The sequence below is a fragment of the Heterocephalus glaber genome, unplaced genomic scaffold (genome assembly GCF_053883595.1).
Source record: "Heterocephalus glaber isolate CG9 unplaced genomic scaffold, H.glaber_assembly_v1.0 deba00001688, whole genome shotgun sequence".
NCBI classification, from domain to species: domain Eukaryota; kingdom Metazoa; phylum Chordata; class Mammalia; order Rodentia; family Bathyergidae; genus Heterocephalus; species Heterocephalus glaber.
Genome location: NW_028258413.1, coordinates 7,298,509 through 7,312,511, shown reverse-complemented (window position 1 = coordinate 7,312,511; position 14,003 = coordinate 7,298,509). Strand labels below are relative to the sequence as shown.

Here is a 14,003-nt window from a genome sequence, read left to right as displayed (position 1 = left end):
TGTAAGCCTTCTTTTCATGAATATTGATATCTGTCTAAAGATTAGGAAAGTTTTCTGCTATTATTTCATTGAATATATTTTCTATGCCACTAACTTTTTCTCCTTATCTTTGAGTATTCTGAAAATGCAGATATTGATATGTTTAATGATATCCTAAATGTTCTGAATGCTTTCTTTTTCATTTTTATTATATTTTCCTTTGTCTGGGATATTTCAAAACACTTTGTTCAACTTAAGATATTCTCCCCCCCCAACCCGCCATTTTACAACAAAGTCTCTTGTGAAGGCTTCCAAGTGTATTTTTATTTGATTCATTGAACACTTCATTTTAACATTTCTTATTAAAATTCCTATCTCTTTGCTAAATTTCTCCTTCATATTATTATTGTCTTCCTAATTTATTTAACTGTTTCTCTGTATTCTCTTGGATACCATTGAGCTTTGTTATAATCATTCATTTTATTTTATATGATCAGTGTATGTTTGCAATATACAATAACATCATTCATACAGGAGAATTGGTACATATGCCTATTGCATCTTCATCATTTTTCTCCCCACCCCAGCCTCTTCTGTCTCCCCATCCCCAGACTCCTTCCCATATCCACAAAGTCTACTTCACTGTTTCCTACCGACTCATTCTTTTACGTTTTTTTAATCAGGCACTCCATTCATTTTGATTGAGATCTGCTGTTAAAAGAGTTTTTATGTTGTTTTAGCAGTGTCAGAGCACCTTAGTTTTTCATATTTCTTGTGTATCTACATTAAGATTTGTGCATCTAGTGGATCAAATATTTCTGGCACTTTTATGTAGTGGCCTTCTCAGTAAGTGGTTTTTTTTTTTCCTTGAATTTGTGTTTTTGGATACTGGTCTGTTTATTGATGTTGATTTTATTTCCAGCTGAGCAACACAAAGGGTTCTCCTTATGGCTTCTTTGGTTGTGATTAATGACTTTTGGGCATGGTGTGCACTATGGTTGGAGTCAGAGAGACCCACTATTTCTGGCAGCCGAGCAAGTGTGGGGACATTGGAAACTCAGGCAGGTGTGGGGGCTCCAATGAGGGTGGTTGCCTCTTGGTCACAGATGAGGTGGCTGAGTATGTCTGGAGCTGTTTCTGCATCTTCTAATCTATTCCACTGAATCTTGGGTCTGTTTCTTTGCTGGTACAATGCTGTTTTTTTTTTTTGTTGTTGTTGTTGTTTCTTTATTTATCACAATAGCTTTGTAGTATACTTTCAAGTTGGGATTATGAAACCCCCAGCCATGTCTCTGTTGCCTAGAATTGCTTTTGCTATTCTAGATCTCTTCTGGTTGCAAAGGAATTTTTGGATTGTTTTTTCTAGTTCTGTGAAGTATATTGTTGGAATTTCAATCAGCATTGCATTAAATCTATATGGCAGTTTTGGAAGTATAGTCTTTTCACTATATTGGTTCTTCCTACCCAGGAGCAAGGAATATCTTTCCATTTTCTTATATCCTTTTCAATCTCCTTCTTCAGAGTGCTATAGTTTTCAGTGTAGAGGTCTTTTGCTTCCTTTGTTAGATTGATTCCTAGATATTTCTTTTTTTTTAATGCTATTGTAAAAGGAATTGTTTCCCTAATTTCTCTCTGAGTGAGTCTGTTTTTTGTGTAAAAGAAGGCTATTTTTTTTGAGTGTTGACCTTGTATCCAGCTACTCTACTGAATGTGTCAATGAAGTCTAGAGGTCTTTTGGTGGAGTTTTTTGGGTCTTCCATGTAAAGTATCATATCGTCAGTAAATAACGACAGTTTAACTTCTTCCTTTCCTATCTGTATTCCTCTTATTTCTTTCTCTTCTAATTGCAGTGGCTAATGTTTCCAGAAGTATATTGAACAGGAGTGGTGATAGTGGGCATCCTTGTCTTGTTCCTGATTTTGGCATGAAAGTTTTCAGTTTTTGACCATTTAGTGTGACGTTGGCTGTTGGTTTTTTTTACAGATAGCCTTAATCAGGTTGCGATAAAGACCTTCTATTCCAAATTTCTGTAGGGTTTTTATCAAGAATGGGTGTTGGATTTTGTCAAATGCTTTTTCTGCATCTATTGAGATGATCATACCGTTTTTGTCCTTGGCTCTGTTAATATAGTGTATTACATTTATTGATTTATGAATGTTGAACCATCCTTGCATCCCCAGGATAAATCCAACTTGGTCAGGGTGTATGATCTTCTTGATGACCCTCTGTATTCTGTTTGCCAGTATCTTGTTGAGGATTTTTGCATCTATGTTCATTAGGAAGGTTGGCCTGTATTTCTCTTTTTGGGCTGGGTCTTTCCCTGGTTTTGGAATCAAAGAAACACTTGCTTCCCAGAATAAATTTGGAAGTATTGCTTCCCTTTCAATTTCCTTGATGAATTTAAAGAGTAATGGCATTAGTTCTTCTTTAAATGTCTTGTAGAATTCAGCAGTGAAGCCATTAGGACCTGGACTTTTCTTTGTTGGTAAATTTTTGATTACATTTTCAATTTCACTCATTGTAATTGGGGTGTTTAGAATTCCTATATCTTCTTCATTTAACTTTGGCAGTTTGTATGTATCTAGGAATCTGTCCATTTCTTCTGTGTTTTCCATTTTATTAGAATACAGGTTCTTGAAGTAGGTATTGATGCTCCTCTGGATTTGGGCTGGATCTATTGTGACTTCAACTTTTCATCCTTAATTGGATAGATTTGAGCCTTTTCTTTCCTTTGTTTGATAAGGTTGGCTAAAGGTTTATTGATTTTATTTATTCTTTCAAAAAACCAACTCTTTGGTTCATTGATTTTTCATATCATTCTCTTAGACTGCATTGCATTGATTTCTGCTCTGATATGCATAATTTCCTCTCTTGCATGAGCTTTGGGTTTGTTATGCTCTTCTTTTGATAGGAGCTTGAGGTTCTGCATTAGGTTAATTATTTGAGTTCTCTCTGTTTTCCTAATATGGGCATTCACTGCTATGAATTTCCCATGTAGAACTGCTTTCATTGTGTCCCATAGATTCCTGTATGTTGTACTGGCATTATCATTTACTTGTAGAAACTGTCCAATTTCTTCTTTAATTTCCTCTGTGATCCATTGGTTGTTCAGGAGGGTGTTATTCAATTTCCATGTGTTTGTGGGTGTTTTGTGTTTCTTATGTTATTGATCTCCAATTTTATTTCACTATGGTCTGATAATATACAGGGGGTACCTTAAATTCTTTTACATTGACTTAGATATGTCCTGTGAGCTAGCATGTGGTCTGTTTTGGAGAATGACCTGTGTGAAGCTGAAAAGAATGTGTGTTCTGATTTTGTGGGGTGGAACACTCTATAAACATCTCTCAAGTCCATTTGTTCAATAGTTTGGTTGAGTTCTAGAATTCTATTGTTAATTTTTTGTCTAGATGATCTGTCTATTTGTGATAGTGGGGTATTGAGGTCCCCCAGTACTATTGTATTAGTGCTTTTTTGTTTTTTCATGTCCATTAATATTTGTTTTGTATAGTTTGGGGCATTCATATTTGGTGCATATATATTTAGGATTATCATCTCTTCCTCGTGGATTGTTCCCTTCACAAGGATGTAGTGACCATCTTTATCTCTCTTAATTAGTTTTGATTTGAAATCTACTTTGTCTTCAAATAAGATTGCTACCCTTGCTTTTTTTCTGGGTTTCTGTCACATGGAGAACTGTTTTCCATCCTTTTACTTTCAGTCTATGAATTTCTTTTTGAGTTAGGTGTGTTTCTTGTATACAGCATATTGCAGGATTTTGCTTCTTAATCTATTCTGCCAGTCTATTTCTTTTGATTGGTGAATAAAGACTATTAACATTGGTGGTTATAATTGATAGATATTGATTCATCCTTGTCATGATGTTTTACTGTTGCTGGCTCTTTTATTTTTTATGTTTCCCCCTTTTGTTTTAGTTTCTTACCTTGTCTGGTGGCTTTCCTCTGTTGGGCCTCATGGAGTTGTGACCTTTCTTGCCTTTTTCTAGGATATTGTTTAGAATTGTTTGGAGTGTTGGTTTGGTGTTCATGAAATTTCTCAGGTGTTCTTTGTCATGGAAGTGTCTAATTTCCACATCAATTTTGACAGATAATTTTGCAAGATACAACAGTCTAGGTTGGAAGTTATTTTCTTTTAGGGTTTGAAATACTTCACTCCAGGCTCTTCTTGACTTGAGGGTTTGCATTGAGAATTCTGCCGTGATTCTGATGGACTTTCCTTTGTAGGTGATTTGTTTCTTGTCTCTAACTGCCTGTAGGATTTCCTTCTTCTGTTGTGTTTCTGGGATCTTGACCATTATATGTCTATGTGTAGATTTTTTTGATCATGGCTAGTTGGAGTTCTATATGCCTCATTATCTGTATGTCCAATTCTCTACCTCTGTCTGGGAATTTCTCTACTATTACTTCTGTATACTGTTTTTTTTTTTAAGTCAATTGTACTGTCTCCTGCTTTTTCGTGGACCACTATCAGTCTTATGTTATTCTTCTTTGCATCATCTAGCAGCTACTGGATTGATTACTCATGGTCCTTTACTGTTTTGAAGAAATCTCTGTTTTCATGGTCATTTACTGCAATCCTGTCTTCTATATCTGATATTCTATCTTCACATTCCCTTAATCTGCTATCCATACTTTCAGTGGAATTTTTAATCTCCTGGATATCTGTTTGAATCTTTTTCATGGATTCCATTTCTTTCTGGTATTGGGCAATCATGGTTTCCATTTCCTTCTTATGCTGGGCATTCATGGCTTCCAGCATGTTTCTGAGCTCATCCAGTTTTTAAATCTGTTTCCCTTCTAGATCCTCTAATCATGTGTTTCACTCTGCTCACCATCTCTGTAGTTGTCTGGGAACTTATTTCTGTTTTGTATTTTTCTAGAACCTCATTCATCTGTTTTGTTACTGGTGCTATCAGTTCAGTGTGTCCAGGTGGTTGATTATCAGACTTTTCCACCTTGTTTCCCCCAGAATTTGCCTTTTGTGGGGGTGGAAGTCTGAGTTTGTGCCTTCCTTAAATGTCTTCTCATTTTTTGTTTTTGGTACTGTCCTTCGTTTAATTCCTGATTTGATACTTCCAAATTGCTTATGATAAATATCTTTGTTGCTTGTATTAAAACTCTTATGAAATGATTGCTTCTCAGAGGCATCTTCCAGATATAGCTGGTCTTTAGGTTTTGAGTCTATAATGGCTCTGAGGCTCTGAGGCTCTGAGCCTCTGAAAATGAGGCTCACATTTTCATTATACCAGGAAGGACCACTGATTAGATCAATCACAACACCTTCACCCAAGTGATACAATCAGCAACACCAGAGCGACAAGTACATCTTAGAAAATGCTAATTTGTGGTAGTTATTAATTTATCACCTTTATCTGTGTGAATTAAATCCAAATTGAAGACCAACCCAACATATGTTTCTAGTGTATAAACTCTTCAATATAGAAACTTTACCATTTGGGATGGGGAGATAGAAGGAGTTTGGGAGAGGAGGATAGATAGGTAGAAGGATAAGGGAAGGTTAGCAGCGAGGCCAGAGGACACACGTGAGAGAAGGAAAAAAAGAAGAAAAGAAAAATAAAGAAGAAATCCAAATCAGGTCCAGAACAGGAACAAAATGGGAGATGAAGAAGAATGTGGTATAGCAACAGAGCAAGTATGAGAGAGAGAGAAAGAAAAGAGAAAAGAAGGAAAAGAGAGAAAATTAAAAATTTTAAAGAGTAGAAAAAGAAGAAAAAAATTAAAAATAAGAGCAAAAAAATAGTGGTAATTTTGAAAATAACAAATAAAATATAAAATTGAAGGCCCTCCTTTAGGGTATGTCTCTGTTGTCACAATAGACAATATGGGCAGCAGTGTGTATTTATAAGTCAATGAGTCTCAGTAAGCCAGTCACAGACCCGTGAGATTCAGGAAGATTTCTGGTTGCAAGTCCCAAGTTGAGCTCCCTGTCCTCCTGCAGGATTGAACTGTGCAAGGCTCTATTGCAGATTCCAGCTGCCCTTCCCCTGAAGATAGTCCAGGTTCTGATGGGAGGTGATGATCCCTCCAACTTACCACCTATGGTGGTCTGGTGTGCCTTGATTGCAGAGATTCTCTTCACTTTTCCAGTGGGCTTCAGTTTTCATCAGGGAGCTTGAGAGAGCCCCTCTCTCTGTTCACTTCTGGAGCTCAGGACAATGGCCTTTATGTCCCCTTGTGCCTCTGTAGTATGGAACCAGGTAACTGCACAGCTAAGAGGCCAGAGGCAGGGGGCCGGGGAGGCTGGTGAGGCTAAGCTGGTGGCTGGTGGGCTTGCCCAGGGAGGGGGATGGGTCTCACAGTCTCGTGGATGCAAGTGGGCGGGGCAAGCTGGATGGAGCCAGGCCTATCATTTCTTTTTGATAAGAAAAATGATATTATGGTGTATACAACAATATTCACTGACTCTTTATTCATGAACTAGAATCCTTTTTGGTACCTTTTCAATGTATTTCAGAATGCATTGTGGTCATTTTGTTATAATCGGAGAAAAACATTTCATTGGAAATAAAATGTGCGTTAATCAAAAGAGGCTTTCACTTTGTCTTCCTGAAACCTCAGACCAGGCAGAGTTTTCAGCTCTGTGGAAGGAGATTGATTAGGCTGTTATGACTTCTCATAATTATGAGAGTTGCTTTTTAATTTACACAGTGCCTTGTGAGTGTGACACTAGATCTAGATGGTAGTTATGTTAATTACACATAATTGTGATATCACCTGCCTATCAATAGTCAATTATTGTAACTTTTAAAACATAGAGCTGTTGTATTTCATGTTTGCAATTCATGGCAATAATGACTTTGAAGCATTTGCTGTGATTCATTTAAAAGAGAATACTCAGTCTTTTCCTCAGAATAATGCTCTTGCAATTTTTTTTACTTACACAGCCCTGGTTTATTAAGAAATACATAGTTAACATACACAAAAAAGAAAAGGAAATTATAAACTGTATTTTTATTAACCAAAGCATGTACTTACCATTTAAGTATATTTTCTTTTCTCCAGGTAAATATCAGAGGTTTTGGCCATTCTTGCTGAGTACCCAGAATCTGTGTTTGGGGAATTTCCACTTTATGAAGCAGATGCTGCCTCCCATTTTACTAGTGGAAAATCCAATGCTCACTTTTACTGGTCATGGAGCCAGGGGCAAGCCCATGAGCTTAGCCTATGCCCATCTGTTGCAGCCACCCTAGGCTTTGGGTTGACACCCTAAGCTGTGGTGACAAGCAGCAGCAGAAATGCAGGAGAATCGACTCCACCTGCAGTGGTGCAGCAGTAGCTCCAACATCCGATTTGATGTCTAGAGGCAGAGGCAGCGCATTGCTAGCAGCATCCCTGGTGCTCAATTTGGATAATAAAAGTTTGCAAGTAGTAATCATGGCCAGCACTTTGGTGCCAGTGCAGCCACCTTACTTGCTCTGGGGTGTGATTTTAGTATCGCGGTGACTGTACAGACTTAAGTCACCTCATCTGTCTCTCAGAGAGGGTTTGTGAGTTACCCGTATGTTTTTATAAAACCCCTTTGGCTAAGAGGACCATGGTTAGTTTCTATTGTCTACGAACAAAAGGACTCAATCAGTGGATTATTTTTCATTATATGGTTGGAATCATATTTCAACATGCTTTTGAATTGGTGGTTACTTCTACTTATGGGCTAGGAATTTCTCAAAGTAAAGTGTTTTTTCCAGTTCCAGGGCTATGTTCATAAGGGAAAGTATTAATTTGAAAAGCCAGTTACACTTATAAAGAGAGGAACTCATCTTTCCACTTTCCTGTATGTTCTTCAGGTCCATTCAACCAGCTGTCTTGTTTGCTGACTGGGTGAATTTTTTTCACAGGGCTTTGCTTATTTAACGATATAAGTTGCTGATGCCTTCATTGATCTTTTGCTCAGTGAACTCATTCTTTTTTAAAGGTTTATTGATATATTTACACAAGTTTTAAATATTCAATTGAGTAGTCTATAAGATATTTACAGAATTGTGTTGCTGGCACAATGGTCTAACTTTAGAATTCCCCTAGTCAACTCCAGAGAAATGTGTGTATTGGCAACCACTGCTCCTCCCGCTCCTTCCTCTCGGCTCTGGCACTGGGCACCGGGAAACCATGAATCTACTTTGTTTCTCATGCAACTGCAACCAGGTCATATGTAGTCTTTTGTGGCTGACCTCCTTCATCTGGTGTAATGGGTTTGGGGCTCATCCATAGAGTTCATCCATGCTGTAGCACCAATCAGTATTAAATTCCTTTTATAGATTATCCTGGAATATTTGATTTCACTGAAATACTATGCTGTGTTTACCCATTTATCCATGGATGAGCATTTGGGTCTGTTTAGTCTTTCTTGACTATTGTGAATAATGCTGCAATGACCATGCATGTGCACACTTTCTGTGATATATGTTTTTATTTCTCTTGGGAAGATATTTTGGCTTCGAATGTCTGAGATTCTTGTGATATTTCTGCTTACCATATTGAGGAACTGACAAATTGTCACAGTGGCTGCACCATTTTATACTCAATTTAACTTCAGTGTTTTTCACATTCAGTTCACCCACATTTTTGTCAAGCTGTTATTGTCTTTGATGATAGCTGTCCTAGTGATAGGTGTGATAGTGATGGATGAGAAGTGGTATTTCATTGTGATTTGGTTTGTATTTCACTTGTGGCACAAATGATTATGGAGGCTAAGAAGTGTGCTGTGTGCAAAATGAAGACATGGAAACCAGTCGGGTATACTGGTGCCTGAGGAGTAGAAGGAGCAATGGGGAAAGCCTCAGTCTGAAGGCAGAAGATCAGTATCTCGGCTGTCCCCAGCGGGCAGAAGGAGCAACCCCCCCCCCCCTCTATCTTTTGTTCTGAGGCCCTCCGGGATTGCGTGAATGACACCCTTATTGGGGAAGGCAGTTGACTTTCATTTTCTCTGAAAACACATCAGTTACACCCAGAAATAATATTTAGCCAAATGTCTGAGTACTCTGTGATCCAAACTGACACATAGAGTAATTGAGAGTGACGGAAAGTGTGTTATTTAATTTCCACTGTTTACCTAATCTTGTAGTGTCCGTAGTGAATTCTAACTTCATTTAATTTGAGCTGGAGAGAATATTTGATATGATTTTGATCTTTTAAAATTTTGAGACTTATTTTATTGAATAAGTCTCGGACAATGTTCTGTGCACACTTAGGAGACATATGTTCTGATGTTGGTACAGGGTTCTATATATGTACATGAGGTCTGGTTTATTCATAATATTTATGGTCTCTGTTTTACTATGGATTTTCTCTCTAGATATTCCATTCATGATTGAATGTGGGAGGTGCTGAAGTCTTCAACTATTACTATAAAACTGTTCATTTATCTCTTTACTTTTAACTTTTGTTTCATAACTTTGGATACTGTTAGGTACTCATATTTTTATGATTGTTGTACCTTCTTAATGACTAAGCCTTTAGTCAATATTGGGAGAAAAATTGAAGAATGTGAGAGTTTGCCCTGCCTCTCCCTTGGCAGACAGCACTGTAATCAGAATTGGTAATTGGTGCAAGAGTCCTGAGATTGTACTGTAGTCGGCAATTACAGAACAGTGAAGAGCCAAAGAAATGGAGCTGTGGATCAGAGAAGAGCAGAATAATATTATATATAATTAATATAAAAGAGTATATTATATACTGATATATTAATATATTAACAAAAAATAATGTTGATATATTAATATAATATATAATACATATATAATACTATATAAGCAGGCATTCTTATGAGGAAAAATAAGGAAGGCTGAACAATGTCATGATAAGTATGCTTAGAAAAGATAAGGCCCTCTGTGATATGTGTTTGATAGAAATAGGAAAACATTAGGGTTTTTTCATATTATTTTTAATGTATTTAAATCAAAACATAGGATTTAAACCTGCCAAATACTATCACATATACAGAGGATGGAGTTTATTAAACATACTCAGTATAATTGCCACAACTTGAAAATATTTTACTCACTAGCTACAAATTTTATGTACATTAATTTCTTACACACAGAATTTCAGTAATATATAGTAAACTACACAATGAATGACTTTGAACAGCTCCACGGAATGTGATTCTCCATTCCTGTTTGGCCCGCAGGGAAATTATTACAATCTTCTTGTTCTTCATGGCTAATGTTACACTCGATTTCCTTAGCTTTGGCACACCATCAAAGGAAAACGGAACTCACATTGTTACTCTTAGCACTTGAATTGATTTAATCCTCCTGCCTTTGAATGTGATGGAATAATTTATCTGATATCGATTAGAGGTTTTTTGAGGAAATTTTGCATTAACAAAAATCAAATCCAAATTTGGGGTAGCCAGCATTGATTTTTCACATTTATTTTGTTTTTCAGGTTTGATTTTCCAAGCTTCTTGGTATTTTGTGTGCGTTCTAAGGGTGTTGGAGCTTTGAAGTTGGACAGATCTCTTTTTATAAGAGATTCTCAGGAGCCGGAAAATATGAATTTGGCTGCTGGGTCAGAAATGTCACCATTATGAAGTTAGGAGGTAGAATAATGCAACAGCATACTGGACTACTAAAAAAAGTTAGATTGGATTCTATAAAACCATATTTGCTTTGAGAGTTTCCTAAGCATTTCACTTTGTCCACATGCGAAATAATGAAAACTTAACGTTTATTTTTTATTAACATTTTTTAAAAAAGAGAATACTTAGAAGGATACAAGGCTTTTTTTTTCAGATTTCTCTCAACATATTTTAGATTTTTCAGATGCTGATCTAAATCTAATAAACCTAGGATTTTTAACTATGTGCCCAGTGTCCTGAGGAGCAGTCCTTGACTGCAAGCAATGAAAAAGATTAACATTGGACATTAGTATTGGGATAGAGTGAACTTTGGAGGCAAATTCTTCTAAACTTTGGCAAATCTGAAAACACTGGCCTAGATTTATTTACAGTGAGTCCCACTGAAGCTGAATTGCACAGGCGTTATTCTATAATTTTTAGTGTTCAAATCCAGACACAAGGGCTAAACTCTTTTTTATTCATTTTACTATTATTGCTTACATTTCTTGAATTTAACTATTAAATCTTAGTTTAAAAGCCGTGACTATTGAGAGAATGGTGTCATTTTTTCTTTAAAACTTTAAGAGACATGATCTGGACGATATTTCTGTCACACTAGAAAGAATGGTGCTTAGAAAGCAAGACCACAACAAATCTACTCATGAAAAACTTGCAAACAAACAAAATGAGATCAGGGTGCTATTTTTTTCCTCAGAAATATCATAGCAAAAATTTGCCTACCATATGTGAAGACCTGGAGTTACATTTTTCAGATGGACTTTGTTGGTGGCTGACTATATGAGATTTGAAGACCAAACTTTCCACTCATATTCTACAGCTGAAGATGGTCCTATATGTCTTGGACACACTATTCCCCATCATTCTTAAATTTAAGAAGAAAGCTATACCTCTCTCATGGCATCCTCAGAATTTTTGACACTTTCATGTTTGATAAGCATGTATTTTTAAGGAAAGAACATATTAAAACATTATAATCAAATAATTAGATTCTAAGTAATAATAAATTTGTTTATCTAAAACATGCACACGTTTCACAGACTTTATTAGGTTGTTTGTTGCAACCCTAGAAAGATCACTTACACTGTTTCAGAGTTAATTTGAATTTAATTCTCGATGTTACATTTATTGGCTGGCTGTTTATGTCTGCACATTTATTGTTGCATTTGTTTGTGTTTATTGGTGTCATTAAAAGGAATGCAACTCAAACGCATGTGGTTAGGCTGTTTAGGCTTTGTACACTATAACAACTGATTATTTCTGACTTTGGCTCCAAAGTAGGACTGGGAGATTAATATTAGATAGCAACAGATTATCACTTGCCATTGGATAATTGCCTTTACCCTGACCTTCAGAAAAGTTATTTGGTTCTGATACTGATGAAGGCATAACAATCAAATAAATGTTACAGGTAATTATTTTAGACAGTTTGCAAAACCTAACAATATTTTGAAAATGTTTGTACAACACACTCAAATTTTCAGAGGGGTTGTGATTTCTTGAGCAGGACTGACAGTATTCCTAATTTAAGGAAAGGTGATTTGTGAGGACCGAGGAAGAGAAATTCTACACTCACAAATATTCCTTGGTTTATTCTGGTCTCAGATAATATATATATATTCTTGTAGTAAAATGGGAGTCTCTTCAGAATCCTTTCTGGGGGGACCTGGAATTATCTATGCAGAAAGAGGGCTCTGTGTGGAAGGCCTTGGGCTACAGTCACTCACCTGGTACATGTTCACATGGATCCAAACTATTATGCATCTTGCTTTTCTAAGCATTGATTCACCTGTCTACTTCCTGTCCGATTTTCCTACATGTACATTAATCTTTTTGAGCTATATTTGCTTTCACAACTCTTACAACTTTTTCCTCTCAGGATATGACATATATTCTGATAAGTTCCTCTAGCCTGTGCTCCCTCTTCCATGGAGGGGGAAGGGGAGGGGAGAGGGAGGGGGAGGGGGAGGACGACAGGATACGGCTGATAAACTTCCTCTCTGAAACTTTTCCCTTGGGCTACAAGGAAGAAACACTTGTCTGGGAGCCTGGAGGTGCCCCTGTCCACCTACACACCTTCGTGTGGCTGTGGATGGTTCCTGCCTAAAAGCCTGTAGCCAGTTACAGAGGCAAATGGGATTCTTTCCCTCTGCCTCAGAAGGCCCCTTTAGCATCTTACAACCTACCTAATTAGAACAAGAGTCTGTGAAAAATAAAATAAAGAGGATCATAGGAGTTTTGTTTGTTCCTTTAAGGTCTTAAATTTGACTACAACTTAACTTGGCATTTAAAATATATAATGATCAAAATTACATGTAATTTTTTTCTTTTGAAATGACTTTCTCAGACAAAATAAGAGAAAGACATGTAGATAAACCTAGTGATTTGATTAAGTTTCCTTTTCATTTGAATGTCTTTAAAAGTTGGTACAAAATGAGTTTTCTTGAGATTCCATTGCTTCTAAGTTTTTGAGGTTAATTTTCCATCACGACTGTAGGAAAATGAGTCATTTAACTTTTCCATTCTATGTCTGTAGTTGAAAACATTTCATTTTATTCAGTCTTGGTTTATCTTCACTATTATATTTTAAACTTAAATGTTTTGGAAAAAAACTATGTCATTTTAGTGTCACAAATGTACACGGCAATTTTTAAAAGAGCAAAACTGAAACCTTTACAAATATTTTTCAGATACATATTCTTGCTTGGCATATGATTTCGAGTTTTCAAGGGATACACTTAAAGCCCATTTTGCTGTGTTTGGGGGTGGTGGTGAGGGAGCTAATATTTCAGTAGCATCTTTGTTATATTTATGTGCAGTCTGTCTCAATTTAAGCACAGCTGCCTAAAAATTGTCCTTCTGCTTCCAGAGAGTGTGAGACAGCAGAGGTGTCAGGAGAAGGGGCACCCGCAGCGACCCTGACCCCAGCAAGCAGTCAGAATCCCTCATCCACCGAGGTGTACGCGGAGCTCACGAAGCTGGCGGCGGTGGAGGTGGACTTGGAGTTCCTGCGGGAGCAGACCCCCGAGTCCGCACCTCTGGCCGTCGCTCTATTCTGGCGACTGGACCTGGCGCTATCCCCGTTGCTGGGGTCGAACACCACGCTCATGGACTCCATCCTGGTCACCGTGTACAGGCTGCTCTGTCGCGTCGGGTGGAACCTGGTGGCCTTCAGCTCCAGTTCGTCGTAGCTGGAGACGTGGATGAAAGGGCACCAGCGGAAGGCCTGCTTGAAGCCAGCGCGAAATCTGAGGAGAAGGAGGCCACGGAAAGGATAGATCACTTTCCAAGGGACACTCCCCCAGGCCCCGGGAAACCCTGCTGAAGGCCTGTGAGCCAGCTCCGCTTGGAGCTTGACTTCTAATCAAACTGAGTCTAGGCCCCAGTGTTGGCACTCGGCTTCTACGTTC

At 37.5% G+C, this 14,003-nt stretch overlaps 1 protein-coding gene across 1 annotated transcript in view; it reads right to left on the bottom strand.

The window, feature by feature from the left end:
* Window positions 1-9,896: 9,896 nt before the first annotated feature.
* Window positions 9,897-14,003, bottom strand: part of Tacr3 (tachykinin receptor 3) — a 70,568-nt gene continuing 66,461 nt past the window's right edge. The window contains exon 5 of the mRNA XM_004866255.3: window positions 9,897-13,841. Within this exon, the coding sequence (XP_004866312.2) occupies window positions 13,529-13,841 (313 nt within the window). The 3' untranslated portion in view covers window positions 9,897-13,528. The remainder of the gene's footprint in view (window positions 13,842-14,003) is intronic.